The sequence below is a fragment of the Parasteatoda tepidariorum genome, chromosome 3 (assembly GCF_982258835.1).
Source record: "Parasteatoda tepidariorum strain Cologne lab strain chromosome 3, Ptep-v5.0, whole genome shotgun sequence".
NCBI classification, from domain to species: domain Eukaryota; kingdom Metazoa; phylum Arthropoda; class Arachnida; order Araneae; family Theridiidae; genus Parasteatoda; species Parasteatoda tepidariorum.
In genome coordinates, this window is record NC_141757.1 from 108,123,182 (window position 1) to 108,143,212 (window position 20,031).

General features: G+C 28.8%; 1 protein-coding gene across 8 annotated transcripts in view; it reads left to right on the top strand.

Moving 5' to 3' along the window:
- Stacl (SH3 and cysteine-rich domain-containing protein) overlaps nt 1–20,031 on the top strand; it is a 309,612-nt gene that overhangs the window by 245,327 nt on the left and 44,254 nt on the right. For 7 of the 8 annotated variants that reach the window (XM_087159889.1, XM_043045475.3, XM_071184157.2 and 4 more), the window contains exons 9-14: nt 698–809; nt 1,484–1,647; nt 4,707–4,849; nt 5,889–5,974; nt 8,882–8,963; nt 16,462–16,734. In XM_087159889.1, the coding sequence (XP_087016015.1) occupies nt 698–809; nt 1,484–1,647; nt 4,707–4,849; nt 5,889–5,974; nt 8,882–8,963; nt 16,462–16,734 (860 nt within the window). The remainder of the gene's footprint in view (nt 1–697; nt 810–1,483; nt 1,648–4,706; nt 4,850–5,888; nt 5,975–8,881; nt 8,964–16,461; nt 16,735–20,031) is intronic. The other variant, XM_071184159.2, reaches the window with a different exon arrangement.

Below are 20,031 nucleotides of genomic sequence, written 5' to 3' on the forward strand. Positions count from 1 at the left end.
ACTTATACGAATCATAAGAAATGAAATTCAACATCTTTAGGAAAGTCAATTATTTTCTGAAAATTCCTTTTATTCTCACCAAATTTTAATATTAGTTAGAAAGTTTGATTATGGATTAGAAAAAATTGGGAAATATCAATTCCTGATGCATGTGAGAACATCCTCATTCCTCGGGCAGCTGCAACTTCTTGTTCTCAGATTACTACAAATTGCTATTGTTGCTACAAATGATAGTTACATTTTAAACATTGCTTAACAATTTTCTCCGTTTGCATCGCCAGTTGTTGATGGACTTTAACTAAATTTGAAACTAGGTGAAAGTAAATGTACTTGGTAAAGCAGTACTCAAGGAATCGTACATTTCTATCTGCCGGCTAAGTGTCTGAGAGATTAACGTACCTTACTGCGAAGTCGATAATTTCGGATTCGAATCCCGTTTAAGGCATGGATGCTTCTATTTATGCTATCCTCTGTTGTGTGATGTGTGAATGTGATACAACCTATGAATAAGTATCTGTGGCAGTGTGGCATGGGTAACGTTGCTTGCCTCCGTGACTAAGGTTTACAGATGCCCACCGGATAACTCTGGAGAGCAACATTTCCGGCATAGGCAAACTTTGATTGTATTAAGTTATGCGAAATTATGTTGCAGAGAAAATGAGTATATAGTTTAACTAAAACATTAATGTGCTTTCAGGAGTTTGGAGTCCTCTTTGTTCAACAAGGCGAATGAATTACAAGAGGACGTGAGCTTAAAGAAATTTGATCTACAAGTGGCTCATATACACTTGGCTGCCGTAAAGGCTCAGGTAGGTAATATATATATATATATATATATATATATATATATATATATATATATATATATATATATATATATATATATATATATATATATATATATATATATATATATATATATATATATATATATATATATATATATATATATATATATATATATATATATATATATATATATATATATGTATATAAGATAATTATTCACACGATTTTTTGAGTTTTTCAACCCAAAATTCAGATTGGTATTACACCCCATATTTTACAGTGTAACTGAACTGTAGTGGATAGAAATAATACGTTGTAAAATTCACCAAGTCTCAAAAATAAAAAAAATTTAACTATCCTCATTAAATAACAAAAAGCGTACGTAAATATGTTAGCGGTGAACTTTTGCATTTATTGGTATATAGCAGCGTAGAAGACAATACAAAGACAGCTACAGACGTCAAATCATTCTCGATTACAATCAGACTTCTGGCGATATCCAAAATACGCCATTGTTGATGTTTTCTGATTTAAACTTATTCTATTATAAGTGTTTAAATTATGTCCTTTAAAATGTATATGAAAGTTCGATTTAGTGTTAGCATGAAATAAAGTGGTCCTTTTTTTGAGTAATTCAGCATCATATTCGGAGGTATACACAGTTTATAGCATTATTATGTGTACCTTTTTTAAGCTGGAACTGTTTACATCTGGCAAGGGGGAACATCCTCTGGAAGGTAACCACCTGAAAGAGAGAAAGCAATCCACCATCAGCACCGGAAGCGGTACAGCAAAGAACAAATGGTTGAAAGCTTTCCTCAACTTAAAAACAGCAAGCAGTGGGAACCTCTCTGAAAAGTAAGTCATTCAGTGTTAAAATGCAGAATTTTCCGTAATAACTGCCCTTAAACTATATATTTTGAGACCTAGCAAAAAGTAAAAATTAAAAAATTTTTACACATAAGGCGTCGAATATTAATGTTTAAGCGAGAGACAAACGCTATCGAAATATGTCCTATCACTTGTAAAAAAGACGGGAAAAAAACAATTTAACAAATTCAATTGTCAGATGAAACATGGGTGTGTTTCAAGACTTTCATTTTCTCTCTGTTCCTTCCCAACAATCAAATAAGTTTAGTTATTCTATACACACACCTTCCATAATTGTGAGTTGTCAGATTTCAATAGCATTTTCTTCGCTTAAATATTAATTTGCAACCTACATTGTGTATACTTTTTTATTTTCCTTTTCAGCAAGAATTTTGAAAATAACTATTGAGGGTAGTCTTTATGGAACACTTTGTGTATAGCAGCAAACTCATGAGTTACTTATTTCATAACTCACGAATTACGAAATAAAAATGTGCTTGTTTTTATTCCTTCTTTTTTATATCAAGCAAACCAACGTAACTTAAGGAAAATACACTTGAAGTTTAATTAAATTGTAAATGAGTGATGAGATTTAAATCTGCCTTCATTGAAGATGTTAAAGCGTTAAAGTGACATCTGGAAATTCAAAAAACTGGCAAAAAGAAAAGTCTGTAGTCCATTGTACGAATGTTAAGTTTTATTTTTTGTAATGTTTATATTAGAACTAAAGCTTAGTGCATGTCAAAGCTTAACCAATTTTCTTGTTTTGAGCAGAGCTTCTCTGTCTCACTACTCATGGCTCTAATATTTTTCTCGGTGCAGTCCAACCAACTTCTGAATCACTTCTTGTTTCCTCCATTTTTGAAATAGATGGTTAACAAACACATAGGCAGTTCGTTGATACTTATCAGTTGTAAGCCAAGCTCGCCAACACGTAGGAACAACGTCAGATTCTGGTTTACTTCATCGAATCTGGTCATCGAATACCGATAATACGCACATCAAATGCAAGAAGTTCGCGATCATAATGATAACATCGAATACGAAAATACCGTTATTATTATTGATAAGTGTAACTATTCATTAAAAAAAACTAAACTTTATTGACTTAGTCACTAAATAACTCGAATGATTTATATTTTCTATTTTTCGAATACATTGCGAGATCTTTCATTACGAATTTTCTTACTTTTTTTTATATATTTACAAACACGAAAAAAAAAGCATAAAATCAATTATAATCGGAGAAAAGTTAAATTAGCCATGCATGAATTGCAGTCTTAGGAAAGAAGCTTCTTCAAGAACGTTATAATAAAATAAACAGTATAAGTGGAATAAATACGAATAATAAAAATAGTTTTAAAGACTGTTAGCTTCCATTAAAGCATCTAAACACGCTTGGTAATGACGCCATTTTGTTTTTCTTTGCGAAAAGAATTTTTTTTAAAGAATCGTAATCATCCGAAATAATGTAAAAACAAATTAACATCAAAGTAGGGCTAACTCAACAATCAAGTGTCGGATTAAAAGAAACGTGATAGCATTAAAAGAAAACGAATTCCGTCTCGAACTTTGTTGCCGATGCCCCTACGAAGGATATAAAACTTCGATTGTAATTTTCGTCTAGACTTGAAACAGGGCCATAAATGGATAAAAAGGGTCTATTCGTAAGGAGCATGACTGCACTTTCAATGTTTGAGTTGTTATATTTTTCTTCAAATATATATCCTTCATTTCTTGGTTTCAAATGTTTTCTAAGATAAACATAAGTAGAATCGTCAACGTTCTTGAAGAATTTTACTTGGTTTGCACAAATAAAAATTTTATATTTCTACCAGCTTAGTTACAGTATTGCGATTGTTTTCTTAATACAAAATCATGTAAATACAACGATAATTTTTCAAAATACAGAATATTATTATTATTCTGTTGTTTAAAAAAATATCAAGCTTTCAAAAATATGTTGTTGTTTTTTTTGCTTTTCATTTAAAACGTAAAGGAAATTGAGTATTGTCATTTTATACGATGATTTCTTAAGATAATATAATACCATTTTCAATCTGATCACGTTTTTAGCCTGATTTTCTCTATTCAACCCTTTTCTTCGATTACTTTTATATCACTTCTTTGCCTGATAAAATGTTTCAAATCTGCTAAAAAGTCGATTTGTAGAGTATGAGTCCGCTCATTAACTGTTGTTTTAAATTAATTCCATGCTAACAGTGACTTCGTAAGAATTTAAACCTAATAATTTGATTTTCTACATTCGATTACCGATGGAAATATCTCCCAGTAATTACAATCAATCAAATGACTATCAGATATTTTAGATAGATAATTTTAGACCTCTTCAGTAAATCTAATTTTGAGTAACGATACGCGTCATATTATTACCAGAATATTCTAGAGCAATATACGCTGATTTTTGGAAAAAACCAAATTGAGAGTATCAGCTTATAGCTCGCATTGAAAAAACCAGTATAAATTTACCATAAAATTAAAATCAAAATTAAAAATAAAGCTATCATTAAAAGCAAAAGTAAATGTAAGAAAAAAATTAAAATGCATAGAAGTAGAGAAAATGTGCGATGTAACGACATTTTAACGTACTATTAAAAACAATTGTTGACTAATTACATGTAAAATAAAAGTACGCTATCTAATTCAAAATATAGTTAGAACTACTCATTTCATTTTAATCTCGTATTCCTCTTGATAATTAAGATATTCTTAACTAAAAGAATCAAGCAATTATCAAAAAAACACAACAAAAAACGATATATTTATTTCTTCATGGAACATCGACCAAGTTGCCACTCACTCAAAAGTAAAGCTTAAAAAGTATATTACAATCACTTCAAATTAATAAATTAAAAATATAACAGGCATCACGCATTTTATCTTCTTGTACCTAATCAAATAATATTCCCTCCTGGGCTATTTTTATTCAGGAAAGATGTTATCTAAAAAAAAGTGTATGTTTTTTTCTTTCGTTCCATTAAATGAGGGTTCTTAAATTCGAGTTAGTAATATACACTGTTTTTCAGAAATGAGAGTGATAAGAAAAACAGCAAGAGTGGTTCCAGACCTCTCTCAGCCGCACCAGGAACTCTCGAAGTATCCCACGTCTTTCAAGAATATAACTATAAAAAGATGACCTCCTGTGATTACTGCAATAAAGTTTTAAGGGGTATGCACACTGTTTGTTTTATGTTCGTTTCAAAACCTGTGCTCAATAAAATGAGCACAATTAAAACAAAATTAGATAACACCCGGGAAAAGTTTTGTTTTAATGATTGGAATTTCACAAATGAACTTCAATACTTACTAGTTAAACCGTGATAGATCATGGATAAAGCGTTAGCCTTCCAATGAGGTGAACCAGGTTTGAATCCCAGCGGTGGCTATGCGAATTCCGCATCCGAGTTGCACCGACCACAGTGCTGAAGTGAAAAACACTCAGTTTTAGACAGATCATGAGTTAGAGTCCCCTTGTTGTCAGGTTAACCGTGGAAGATTTTCGAGGTTTTCCTTTCCATATATCGCAAATGCTGGTTAGTTTCATGAAAAAGTCCTGCACGAAGGCGAGTTTCTCCCAATATTTGATCCAGGAGTTCCCTTGTCTTCTTAATTGGGTTCAAAATGACAAGGCTACTAAATTAAATATTAGTGGTCGTAAACTCAAAAAATTGGATATATATATATATATATATATATATATATATATATATATATATATATATATATATATATATATATATATATATATATATATATATATATATATATATATATATATATATGGAAATTGCTTCTTAGATGATCTTAGCATAATTTAAACTTAAATTTGTCTTGGATTTTATGATTGACGCTTTAACCTTCTTTAAAAAGCTCTTTGTATGCAAATTCTTCTTTGAAAAAATATTTTTCAATGTATCGTTGTAAACTGCCGATGTCACTTTGGAACACGCCTACGAGGCTCAATGCAATAAGCTTAACAAATGCTGTCGTCAGTTTTCATAGAGTCTGATTTACGATTATCCTAAAAAATCGAATCCTGGAATCCTAAAAAAGTCTTCAGTTCGCTTTAAAATTTACTTTTTACGCTTTAAACTTTTCTGTTGTTGTAATCAAAAGAAAGATTTATTGTTGCTTTAGAACCCTAATGTAAATACATACTTCACTTAAAAACTAATGTCGTTGTTCTTTTCTTTAAAACAAAAATCTAGGTCATGTAAAGCAAGGCTTGCGATGCAAGTTGTGCAAGGTTAATGTCCATTCAGAGTGCCAAGAAAAACTTACCACGCCGTGCCAGGTATTATAATTTTTTTTCAGTAAATACCATGCACTTAAATGTTTCCATTTGTTGTCAAAAACATAAAACTTGAATTGCTGATTTAGAAATAGGGATGTAAACATTTGCAGAGGAGCTACTAAATAAAATAGGTACAAACACTGTCATCTGCTTAAAATTTGGCCAAACAAAACACCAAAATAATTTCTCTATTTTTAAATTTATCCAAGAATACACTAAACATTACAGAACGTGACAAATTTGAACAATATTAATAGCATCAGAGACTCCTCGACATATTTTGTTTGTCTGTTGGCAAAAAAAAGAGCGTATTTATTGTAAAAAGCGAAAAACAATAACGTATATTAAGAAAACTGTTTCAATAGTGCGGTGGATGAGAAAAAAAATTGAGCACTATGGGATAAAAATTTCACCATGATTTTCAGACATAAGTGCTCTAAAGGTTATACTAGGGAAAGGGAGGAATGAACTTCAATCTAATCAAATGGATATTTTTTTTTAACTCTGAGTTTAAGAAAACTAGTCGATAGGACTTACAGTATAGAAATCATTCAAGCTTTAGATATAATAAGTACGATTTGTACCTAATTTTTTTTAATTTATTTCTGAAGCACCGTTTCTGTGTATTTTTATGCGTAATGGCATAAGAACAGGACAAAGTTGATAGAATGAATGGTTAAAGCGTTATAAAAGTTATATTATTTCGGGTACAAACAAATTATAGCTGCGTACTTCTGCCAATTTACGCGGCTAACATTATTGGATAGACAAGAGAAACATGTTTATTATATGCTTTCTTATTTTGAATCCAGAGCATTAAAATTGAGTTGATAGATCTAATAGTTTTGATGTTATAAGTATTTCACAATTAAACTTGTGTAAGTCAAAAATCATAAGTTTTATACACGAAGCCCTCATCATTTCTAAACTATTACCTGAATAAATTTTATTTTGATTTAGTTGGATTCAGTTTAAAAACGCACTAGAGAAGCACTGCTTCACTAATCTATGTAGCAATGCCGGACTCGTAAGAAGGTATAAGTCACACGCGAAATTATTATGTCTCTAATAAAGTCTATTCACTTGGTTATGATTTCATTTGAACCAGTGTGAAGATACCTAACTTGTCTAGATAATTTAAACGCATAAATATTTAATAGAACAAAATTGAAATTTTTTACCATAAAAAAAAAAACGTTATATCTTTTAAACTAATAGTCTTTCCGCCTTTCTTTAGTTTCACTCAATTCAGAGTAAAACAAATACATAAAAAAATACTTAACTTGATCAGATAGCAATGTTAAATACGCACAAAACTGTACTGTTTACCCATAAAAACTTTTATAACAGCCTTATCTGCTTTGTTTTGAATTCATTCGAATTTAAAGTAAAACAAATACATAGAATACAATATTTTACTTGCTTAGATAGAAACGTAAATAGACTTCATACTAAAAACTTGATTATATTTTTTCGCACAAAAATCCTAATTAACCTATATAGCTAAACTGATAGTCCAACCGCCTTGAGATTCGATTATTTCCACGCTAAAAAATACATCAGTTACCAATATTTCATTCTTCTTGGTAAAAATATTTAACTCTTTTCAACTTTTCTAATCACAGTACGATGAGGAGAAGATGAAATATTACCCTAATAGTTTTTAAATTATGTTCATATCATGCAATGATGAAAATGCTTTTATAACAAAGTGCACAGTTATAAAATGCATTTTTATAATATGATGTTTCCATAATTAAAAAAAGAAATTAAACAAAAACGCCTACTTTGATTATTACTTTCTTATTTACTTTCTTATCTTTAAAAAATCGTCAATAAAAAACGACTCCTTGCTGAAGAAAAATAAATAGTAAGTTGTTCTGAATTCCAATGTCTGTTCCTAAGAACTAATAAACTATTGTTCTGGTTAGACAAATTCTTTACATCTAAAAAAAAATTTTCATAGATAATTATCCCCGTGTAGCAACATTTGGCGATAGTATAGTTAAGTTTGCAAGTAACTCCATTAGAAACATGTGTACAAAAAAATTACTTTCATGTATAAATTTGTGTTTTGACTAAAATTCATAGCATTTATTTTTCTGTATTAATCATTGTCAAATCTTTGAATTGAGATTTTTTCCTTACTTTTGTTGTATTTTTGTTGTTGTTGCCGTAAGCAATTAAGGCAAGGGGTACGATTGTTCTTGTTTTCCAGTGGCGCCATCTATGGCCTAGAATGCGACTTCTGCCCCGCCCATAGGTCACATCTGTTTATAGGTTGGACCCATTCATACATCCATTCATTCATCCACTGATCATAATTTTGATCTGAACCAGAGAACGATCAATCTCCAATTCAATACCCCCAGAGGTATAATTTGTTATGGTAACATGGGGGACTTTGAATTCGATTTCTGCCACACCCATACATCACATCCTTTTATAGGACGGACCCATTCATTCATCCATAGATCGTAATTTTGACCTAAACCAGAGAACAATCAATCTCCAATTCAGTATCCCCAGAGGTAAAATTTGTTATGGGAACATGGAGAACTTTGTGATCCGACAGATTTAGCGTGCACCAGTCACCATTAACTACGCGGGGAGCCTTCGACCGGCCGGATTCGAACTCCCGCTCTCACGAGCGGGAGTCCAGCACCCTGTCAACCAGGCTATACCGGCCCATTAGAACTTTTAAAAAAGTAATGTATTAATTTATAGACCAAAGATACATTTCGAATATTTTAAAAAAATAGTATTTATTGTTAGGAATAGTATTTATAATTGTATATACTGTACTGTTATACAATATTATTTACTGTTATTGTTAAGTTTTTAGTTTTCATGACTTTATTTTTCACTGAAATCATTGTTTAGCTAATATTTTCACCTTTTTTGAAGCCTAAGACAAAATTGCTAAGGAGACAAAAATCTACATCTGAAATCGAAACTAAAATTCCCGTTCCTGAGCCAGAAGAAGAAAGTGAGTTTTTTGTTTTAAATTTTTAAAAATTAATCAGCATTATTAAATACATGCAATTATCTAAACATCATTTTCAATTTACTTCCAAATTTGAAAAAAAAAAACAAATACTTAAACGCATTACAGTAATGATTACATTGTTAAACAAGATGTTTTTCTTTACTCAAATGATGATCCCTAATATTATCGACAATCAACCAATAAAGATAATTTTAATTAATAAATGTAAAGCAAAAACCTTTTTATTTTAATTTTGTGATGATTTCATAATATATACTGAAAAGCAATATTCCCAACCTAAGAGCATTTTTTTTTAAAATATCAAAACAGAATTCTCATTCGTTTGAATTTCATGACTGCTTTTTAACTGTCATTTATTGCAATTATTTTTTATAATAAAATCTTATTTTACATCATTTTATTGTTTTTATCATAATTTTTCAACAAAATCGAAAGTGAATACCATAATGTGTAAAATGAAAAATTGCACCATAAAATTTAAAATGGGGGAGTTCATCTGCAAGATTTCAGTTCCGTAAAAAAGTTCATGAAAGTGTTTTTTCATCTAAAAACAATGAGGGATTTATTTCTTTGGAATAAGCATTTTATTCCAAAGAAATTTACTGAGTTTAAATGAGCACGCGTACAGCTTACAAAGTAAAAAATATGGAGCGTCTTATACAATTTTTTTATCTAATAATCATATTTTCGTGCAGTTAGATGCCATGTTAACGGTTTGTGAGACTAACTTTAAGCATAGTAATTTCTGCAGCTAATATTTTTAGTTACGAAATCAAACACAGAAACGTACCTTCTCGAAATAAGAACATCTTTTTTTTTAATGGATTTGTAGTTTTGACCCTCAAAACAGGGGTAGTCACAAACTGAAAAATAGGGTCCAAATAGGTAGGACAGTGATTCAAAATATTATTTATTATTTTTCATTATTTTATTTAATAATGGTTAAAAAGAAGTTTTGTGTTGAAAAGTACACATTTACTTATGTAAGGAAAATTTTAAAAAAATTGAGTAATATTGATCAAATTGTTTCTGAGTAATTTATTTAAAAAAAAAAAACTTTTACATTTTCATTTTTTAAGAACATCGATTTCGATCAAGTTTTGGACTTAGTTATTTATAATGACACAGTCAAGACATTTGTGTACCTTAAAATTCCATGCTTCTAGAACTATTATATAAAATTAAATAGCTAATAAATATTTAAAAATATATACATTTTACATCGGATCAACGTTTTATGTTCAAGAAATTTAATTTTCTTTCAAGTAGTTCCAGATACGTGACAAAATAAGCACAGTTTAAAGTTAACTTTAACGGACCCAAATTTTCTCTCAATGTCTTCTTTAAACTGCCAGATACATATTTTCAAAAATGGCAAAATGTGGGTTCATCTCAGCCTAAACTGCATTTTTTTAATGTATTGCGTCATAAAGAGCAATCTACAAACACATTATTATCGATTAGAATGTAAAATTAAGACTTTGATCCGCATTCGATAACCCTTCCAATATCCATATCTTATTTAATGTAACTAGAATTCAATGAAATGAATGGAACTTACTTTTGTGTTTCCTTTCAGCGATGTTTCTTTTTCTTTTGTGTTATGTTGGTACGCACATGTGTAACACCTTTCCTTTTTTTTCTACGGCTTGATATAATTTTGTTGGTATGACCATCTTCATACTTTTCTAGGTACGTTTTTGTTTTAGATTTCGTGACCTAAAATATCGATTCGTTTGATTACGCCGCTATGTTTGATTTCTCAACTTAAAATACCGTCTACGCACTTTAGCCTACTTTAAGTCAATCTCTCGAAACATTAAAAATTGCATCTTAGTACGTGAAAATCTGAAAGCTAGATCAGAAGGTTTTTTATTTGTCTTTTTATTTTGCATCGTACAGTACGAAGAAAAATTATAAATGAACGAACCGCCCTGAATAACTTTTGACCTAATAATCGGATCTTCACTTTCTAGGACTCGTTCTTAATGGTTTGTGGAGGTGACGTAAAGAGTAGCAGTCTAATTAATAAGTGCAGATTATATTTTAAGTTACGAAATCAGACTCAAAAATGTACTTTCTCTGATTGAACATACCTTTTTTTAGACGGATTCAGCTTTCGGATTCTCACAACCTTTATAAGTGAATTGAAAAAATTTTGCACACAATTATAAAATTCGCTTGTCTAATGATAATTCTATGCAGAAAAATAACTTTTAATAAATGTTCATTATTTTTTATTATTTTATTTAATAATAGTCGAAAAAATTTGAATTGTAAGGTATCATTTTAAAGAGTGTAATTTTACATAGCAAAGTATTAAATTTGATCTAAATCGGTCAAATAGTTCTGCAGAAATCGAATTTGAAAGAAATCCTAGATTTAAAATTCAATTTCTCTGGAACTGTTCAACCAATTTCGATTCAATTTTGTATTTTTGCACTGCAAAATCGCACTCTTTAAAATGATGTAAAAATGTATGTACCTTACATTTAAAAAGCTTTTCGACTGTTATTAAATAAAATAATAAAAAATTATAAATGTTTACTGAATTTGTTAAAAAAATTATCAATGTTTACTAAAATGTTTTTTGCATGAAATTATCTTTGGCTAGGCAAATTTCATAATTGTAAATAAAAATTTTTCAATTCGCGTAAAAAGTTCTCGAGATATGGGGAAATGCACAAAAAGTATAGTTAACATTATGATTTTCAAAATTTGAGCAGCTCTCCAGATGAAACTATATTTCCCAGAATGCGGGTACCCCCTATATTTTGGTGGTCAGAGATTCGAATTCATCAACAAAAAAAATTGGTTTATTCAGAAAAATACGTTTTTGTGTCTGATTTTGTAACTTAAAATATCGTCTGCACTAATTAATTAGCATATATGAGGTTACCCTCTCAAACCATTAAGATTGAGTACCAGAACACGAAGATCCGATCATTAAATTAAAAGTTGTCAGGGCTGTTTTTTTCTTATTTTTATTTTATATATTTAAAAGGTATATTTATTAACTCGTTAATGAATATTGCGATAAGTATACATTCGTAAATTAGTCACTTATCTGATAAAATCCCGTCGTCCGAGTAACAAATGTATATTTAATTTTTTATATTTGTTTTATTTATTCATTTATGTGTGCTTTCTACACAAAAAATAATAATAATAAATAAATAAAACCTAATGGAGGCGAGCTGTGCTAACACTGCCTATTTTGTGTTATTGCTTTTAGATTTTTATTAATTTTGCTACGCCATTGTGTTCTTATTTAATGCATAGTTTATAATTAAGTTTTAATTAAGATAACAATAAATAAATAAATAATAATAATAAAGAAATAATAAAGAAATAAATAAATAATAATAATAAAAAAAATAATAAACAAGTAAAACTTAATATATGTTAACTGTGCTAACACTGCTTTTTTGTGTTATTGCTTTTAGATTTTCATTAATTTTGCTACGCCATTGTGTTTTTATTAAATGCATAGTTTATAATTAAGTTTTAATGTTTAATGATGTTTTAAATAAATTAATGGGTATTTTATTTTTCAGATTTCATTTATCTGATTATTGTCATCTTTATTTCTATTTGTTGCAAATTAAGAATAAATTTTTCAAAAACAATTTTAGCAAATAATTTTCCTTTTGGTTGAAAAGTGCATAACTGCAGTAGCCTTTCCTTTTCAAGCTTTAATTACTTCTAACTTTTAAAGTGATATTCTTATTTCAAATTATCTTACAACATACTTCTAATCATACCTAGAATTTATAAACATTACATATAAAATGGTGGAATGATAAATTGTTTAATTAAAAAAATACATTCATCTTGGAAATTAATTTAAGCACAAATGTTTTTCCGACTGGAAACAATTTATACAAACACAAAAATTGTCAGATTTTCAGAAAAGCAAAATTCAGTATTTTAATACAATCAATATATAAAATTATTATCTAAAGTTACGAAATTCAGTATGTAAAATTCTATATTTACTAGAAAATGCAATAGATTGATCGAATTCAATGAACTAAATATTTAACCATTTACTCTGAATTCAATCAGAGCTGAGATTCCGTTACTTTCTTGAATTTACTGGAATAACCAATCCGAAAACAAACTGCGTATGAAACAAAAAAATCTTTATTTGAAATAGAAGCACAATTAGATTTTAAGTAAATGACTTATTCAAACATATTAGTATTTTTCATAGAATTTTACATTAGTTAAACATTTTCGAGATGTCTTTTGTGTGCAAAACAATATTTCTTTGTACTTTTTTTTTGTTCCAAATTTACTTATCTATTACTTGTAAGTGGAATGTATGTATCTCCTTACGATAAGATCTTTCTTTCAATTTTTCAGCTTCTTCATGATGTTACATCATGCCTTCATCCCCTTTAATTGATTGTTTTTCTTTATTTTTCATAATTTTTGAATAATTAATAATCTAAAGGCTATATTAACCAGCTGCTTAAGTTTCTGTCATATTTACTAATGCACGTTCGAATGATCTGCTTTGTAGAATTGCTCCGTAAACATCGTATAACTGTATTCTAACCGTAATTCAACACGTTGTTTTTAACTAATTACTGTTATGATAACATTTGACCTTTGCTTGCTTAACATGTGTTAGCTTGATCCTTACAACATTCAATCCTGGTTTTATTGTTAATCCATTTCGAGATGGACTCCCCCCAGCTTTTATATATACAAACATTTTTATGCTATGTTAACTTAAGTGGCCCAATAAGAAAGAAAAGTTGTGGAAACGGGATTTTGGAAAGAAATTATTTGAACTATATGTATTGTGTAAATGTGTGTGAGATACAGAGTCACGTGATCAAAGAAAAGAAGAAGCAAAAAATACTATGAAACAAGTAACTTTGAAGGTATGTTACGTGTGGATTTAAAGTTATAATATTTGTTATTATTCGTAAAAAAATTAAGAATTTTACAAGGGAAAAAATTTTTAATGTTTGCGTAAAAGGTATTAAAGTTAACGAAAAATTAGTCCTAAAAAAACTTGGATTTATGAGGAATAAAAACGTATAAGGTCCTCGTTTAAATTCTTTTTTTAAGTGTTACCTCATTTCTTCTAGCCTTCAAAAAAAAAAGGTTTTAAATACTTTCTAGGTTAAAATATTAGTAATGAAAGAAAAATGATTTAATTCATTCTGGTTAATGAAGTGCAGACTTTAAAGCCTGCTTTACGTCAGATAAATGAATTTTCTCCAACTGTAAAATGATCTATTTCATTCTGGTTCATGAAATACATATTTTAATGCCTGTTTTTACGATAGATAAGTGTGATTTCTCCGACAAAACAATAAACAAGTAATTTGATTTGCAGTAAGATTAAATGAAAACGCACAATGCTCTAAAATGTGTTTGGGAAAGTTAAATTTGAAGTTGAGAACTGGGCTCTCTCACTTTCTTTATACTATACTTGAATCGCTTACTGTCCCGTTATGCAAATATAAGCTTACATATATTTTTTAATCTAAAATCCTACAATTTAAAGGCCAATGCAAAGTAATTAAATATTAATTCAGATATTACATGAGTTAGAAGAGAAAGAATGAAGGGAAAAAAATTAATGTGATTCGTGAATAAAACATTCGCTTATTGCTTCCTTATCGCATTTGTGTTCTTATTTTGAATGCAAAAAGTATATGGTATTATCAAAATTTTTAATTAATTTGGAAAATAAATAATGTGTGTTATAATAAATTATTAAGTTATTATGTGTGTTAATATAAATTAGCATTAGTTAAAATTAATAAATTGGTGGTTTTCTCGTTTTAACTAACTCACGAACTCAACATAGTGAATAAAAGAATAGACATATTACTTAAATACCCAAAAAGCTCAAATAATAAACCAAATAGAGTGAGCTGGTCTTAATGCTAAACATAGTTATGTGAAGTTTTGTGCAAATTTGCTCTACTTACGTTCAACTGCTCCAATATAGATAAACTAGTTTTGCTCAAAATAAACTTTTTTTTATAACAATACAAAATGCATAGTTAAACCTACAGCGAAAAAAATTATTTTCTTTACAACACTCCAAAAAAGTTTTTCTCATTAGTATTTGAATATGCTGAATTAAAACAAAAAAATTTGCATTTTAACTGCAAATCCAAAATCGAGTAAAATTATTGCTTTCAATAACTCCAAAAGTAAAACGTTAACGCAAATTTGCACAATTAGTGCTCTGAATTTCTTTAAAACCGTAAAAATTCCTACTCCAACAAAATGTCGATCCAATTCAACCTTATATAGAATTAAAACTTTTACTATTCAGCAGCAAACATTTAACAAAATATCGATGCTATTTACCGTTTAAAACTTTTCCTATTCAGTAAAAAATATTTATTAAAATATCCATCCACTTCAGCCTTATATTTTAAAACTTTTACTATTTAAAAGGAAACACTCAATGAAAACCCAATCCTATTTAACATTTAAAGCTTTTACTATTCAGCAGGACATATTTATTAAAAAATCAATTCTACCTTTTATAGCTTTTAAAATTTTCACTATTTAGCAAGAAACATTCCCTGAAAACTCAATACTATTTACCATTTCTAATTTTTACTATTCAGCAGGAAATATTCGCTAAAATATCCACCCACTTCAACCTTTCGTAACTTTTAAAATTTTTACTATTTAGCAAGAAACATTCAAAGAAAACTCAATCCCATTTACCATTTGAAACTTTTACTATTCAGCAGGAAATATTCATTAAAAAATAAACCCACTTCAACATTTTATAGCTTTAAAACTTTTACTAGACAGGAAATATTCAATAAAAACTCAATCCTGTTTACCTCTTAAGACTTTTACAATTCAGCAAGAAATATTCATTAAAAAATCCCTTCAACCTTTTTATAACTTTTAAAATTTTCACTATTTAGCAGGAAACATTCAATGAAAACTCAATCATATTTACCCTTTAAAACTTTTACTATTCAGCAGGAAAATTTCAATAAACCTTAATCCTATTTACCTTTTAAAACTTTTACTATTTAGCAGGAAAGTTTCAATGAAACTTTAATCCTATTTACCATTTAAAACTTTTACTATTTAGCAGGAAAGTTTCAATGAAACCTTAATCCTATTTACCATTCAAAACTTTTACTATTCAGCAGGAAATATTCATTAAAAAACCCACTCACTTCAACCTATTATAGCTTGTAAAACCTTTACTATTTATCAGGAAACACTCAATGAAACCTTAATCCTTTTTACCATTTAAAACTTTTACTATTCAGCAGGAAATATTCCTTAAAAAATCCACTCACTTCAACTTTGTATAGCTTGTAAAACTTTTACTATTTAGCAGAAAACACTCGATGAAAACTCAATCCTATTTATTATTTAAAACTTTTACTGTTGAGCAAAAAACGTTTTTAAAATATTCATCCTTTATAACCTCATGTAGCATATTAAAACCTTTATCACACAACAGGAAACAATCAACAAAATGTCGATCCCATTTACCAACTACTGAAGCAGGCTGGTGACTTAGGTGGCAACAATCCTAAAAAGGAACGGAGTGAAAAAGACTTTACTCTTTGTGGATCCCCAAGAGATCAGAGCAGCGGCAGAAGCAACAGTTCTAGCCTGACGTCGCTTCAGCAGCAGAGATGGGTGAGATCGAATGCATCCTCTTCCGCATCTTCGTCCTCATCCTATCTTTTAACTGTGTCCGGTAACCAAGGTGATCATGCTTCCACGTCAGGTGAATAAAATATGATATTCTGCATTGACTCACAAATATGGTGTTAAGTATGCATTCAAAACCATCTTAGAAGCTATTTTCAAAAGATTTGTATGTTAGGATTCATTTTGTCCACATTACTTAAAGCTTTTTTTTTCCTGCCAGTTTGAATGCACAGAAAAACATGGCATTCATATTTTCGCTAAAAAATTAGAATAGTTATCAAATTTGTCAGAAATTTACTAAGCTCCTTTAAAACAGAAAGGTTATAGAATAATTTCTGACCCACAGGTGTCATGATGTACCTTAGTTTGATTAAAAGTAATAACTTTTGGGAAACACCACTCTAAATTCTTTCAAAAACAGAAAAATCTGAAAAAAATTTACAATTTTAAAACATAATTTTCGACAATAAAGAAATCAAGGGTCAGTTATTGACTCGTTAAGTTCCTTGCAGTAAATAAAATCTTTTGAAGCATTTTTATCCTGAGAGTTTTTCGTTTTTAAAAAAGTTTTCATCATGCTTTACTGATAAAATTCCAAATTAGTGTTTGAAAGAAAAGCTCATGATTAGTAAGTGATTTTTTTGAAAGTTCACACTCTAGAGAGAATTTAAAAATAAGAATAATTCAAAAAACTCAACATTGATTATAGAAAAAAGGAAAAGAAAAACCTTATGGTTAAAAATGTGGAGAAAAAAAACGCTTTACGAAAAGTGTTTATGGTTTTTTGATGAAGCTACTAAGATGGTTTATTATACTGAGCAATTCAATGATGCAATTTGTGGTTGTCCCCAAAAATTTTTGAAACTGTGTGATAAAATCAATGCATACATTTTGTTTATTAATTAAGCAAATTATTATAAAAATATATGCTTTGGTACAAAACTGCACTGTGAAACTTGCTTTAAAACCTTGAAAACATATGCTTTTCTTCAACATTTGCACTGTGGAAACTCTTGTAATACCTTGCTTTAAATCCTTGCATGTAATATTCTGTTCTATCTGTATTTCAGTTCTTATTTTCTCTTTCTTTTATGTTATTGAAGAACCAGTTTGTATTTCTCATCCTGGAAATGAACACATATTTTTCGCATAACTTATACTCTGACAATTCGAATCTTAAATTCAAATAAAATAACTACAATAAATAAAAAGTTTTAATTATCAATTTATTGAATTATTGTTTATTTCTTTTAAGCAATTGATTACATTTTTATGTTATAATTTAACGAAAAACGTTTCTCACGGCAAATAAAAAATTTTTAAACATTTATCCGAAGAGGATTTTTTTTTTGAAAAAATATATCATTGGATACATATCTTATGAATAAATTCCTACACAAATGAAACGCTTTTACTGATAAAATTAAAAAAAAGAAAGATTCATGATTGGTATGTGTTTTTTAAGAGTTTACTCTTAACAGAAAATTTGAGAATAGGAAGAATTTCAAAAAAATCAGAAGCAGTTTATTGTACGCTAAATTTTGCAACAATTTTCCACAAAAATTTTCTATTAAATTTTTTTATTTTGAAGCAAAGTATATTGTGTTCTTACACTAAACAGGCAACCACTCCACGAGTTGGTGTCCTCACACGACTCTGAACCAAGCAACAGCTATATCAAAGAAAAAACTCTTTCTTCATTTTAGTTCATTTAGTTTTTACATTCTTTTTTCATTTTGGTACATAATGGAAATAAATGGCACTCTTGCAAGTTTCTGATTTAAACATCAACTGTATCAAAAGCTTTTGACATAACAGTAAAAAACTTCTATTCCAAAAAAAAACAGCTAAGACAAAGAAGAGATTCAATAGTAAATATATTCTATATTAATAACTTTCTCTATTCAGCTCAAAAAATTAAGAACCCTAAAAATTTCCCACTTAACTGTAAAATAACTTGAGAAAAAACGCACTGAAAATAACTAAATAATAAATTAATTCTATAAAAGTCATGAAGTTTAGCACATTACTAAAAATTATTTCTTTATAATAATTTTGAAATAATTAATAATTTTTTTGTATATATATATTTAAAATTTGGCATTCGCACTTGGTAACCAACACTCGTATGCTGTTTACTTGTATATATTAGCTAAATATATTTTACTAAAAACTAATTTTTTTAAATACTCATGTATAGAGAAGTTGAAAACAGAACAAATAATATATTTTTGTCTAAGTAATAATTCAACTGATGTATATGATTAGATTAAATATTAAGTAGAGACATACAGCACTGGTCAAATTATTTGGATGATTTAGAAATTAACTACTTTATTAAATGATTGTACCTTACAATCTACTTTAGTGAATAATAATTTACCTCTGTGAATAGTGAGTTTACACCTCCTTGCGTATCTGACTCATTTCTCTAAGTACACTTCGAATCTAGAACTTATTTTGATCAACCCTATAGATGACATTCATAATTATTTTTTTAAGAAAATAAAAAATTAAGCAAAATTCCGTGATTTATGACTAAATTTTTAAGTTGGAAGGTTTATGATTAGAATTACATTATTTATAACTAAATATGCGCGGTGTTTCACAATTACTGCCCTTAATTTATATTTTTAGAATCCTTGTCGAAAATCCTTGAAATTCTTTTTAAATCCTTGTAAAAGTGAACGCACGTCACTTGTCACGAATTTATATTTAAGAGAGGAAAAGGAGAAAAAAAGATTTCAGATATCTAATGAACCACCACTGAGGAGAACAGGACTGAAAGCAGTGAATCTTTTTTTATTGCAGAATTAGAGTTAAAATGAAATTATTCGAAACCCTTCAAAGTTTCATAGGGCTACCAAGCTGGCTCCTCCGCCTTCCTCACTCATGATTCGGCAGATTTTAAGCTTTTTTTTCTTTGTTTGTTTGTTTCTTTCTCGCGTAAATATTAATCCTGATTTTCTAATGTGCATACTCTTTTTTTACTTCGTTTTAACAAGAACTCTATAAAGAGAGGTGATTATGGAACACCCTATAAAAAAAAAGCTTCATACTTTATGCTAAATTACACATTCAAGCTAAAACACTGCTCATCATTTAATACCTGACCTGAATACAGGGTCATTCATAATTCCCTACGGGGTTTCGAAGCGTTATAGTAAAAAAACGAAGACGAATATGGCAAAAAAGAACATATGAAATTATTCCGAAAGTATTCAAGCTTTAATTTAAGCAGTTGCCGGTAGATGGCAGTAACATGTACCACTGATGCCAATTGTATGAAAGAAAAATGGCGTTTACAGGCGGAGGGAATTATGAATAACCCTGTACATATAATTGAGAATAATTTGACCAGTACTGTATAAGA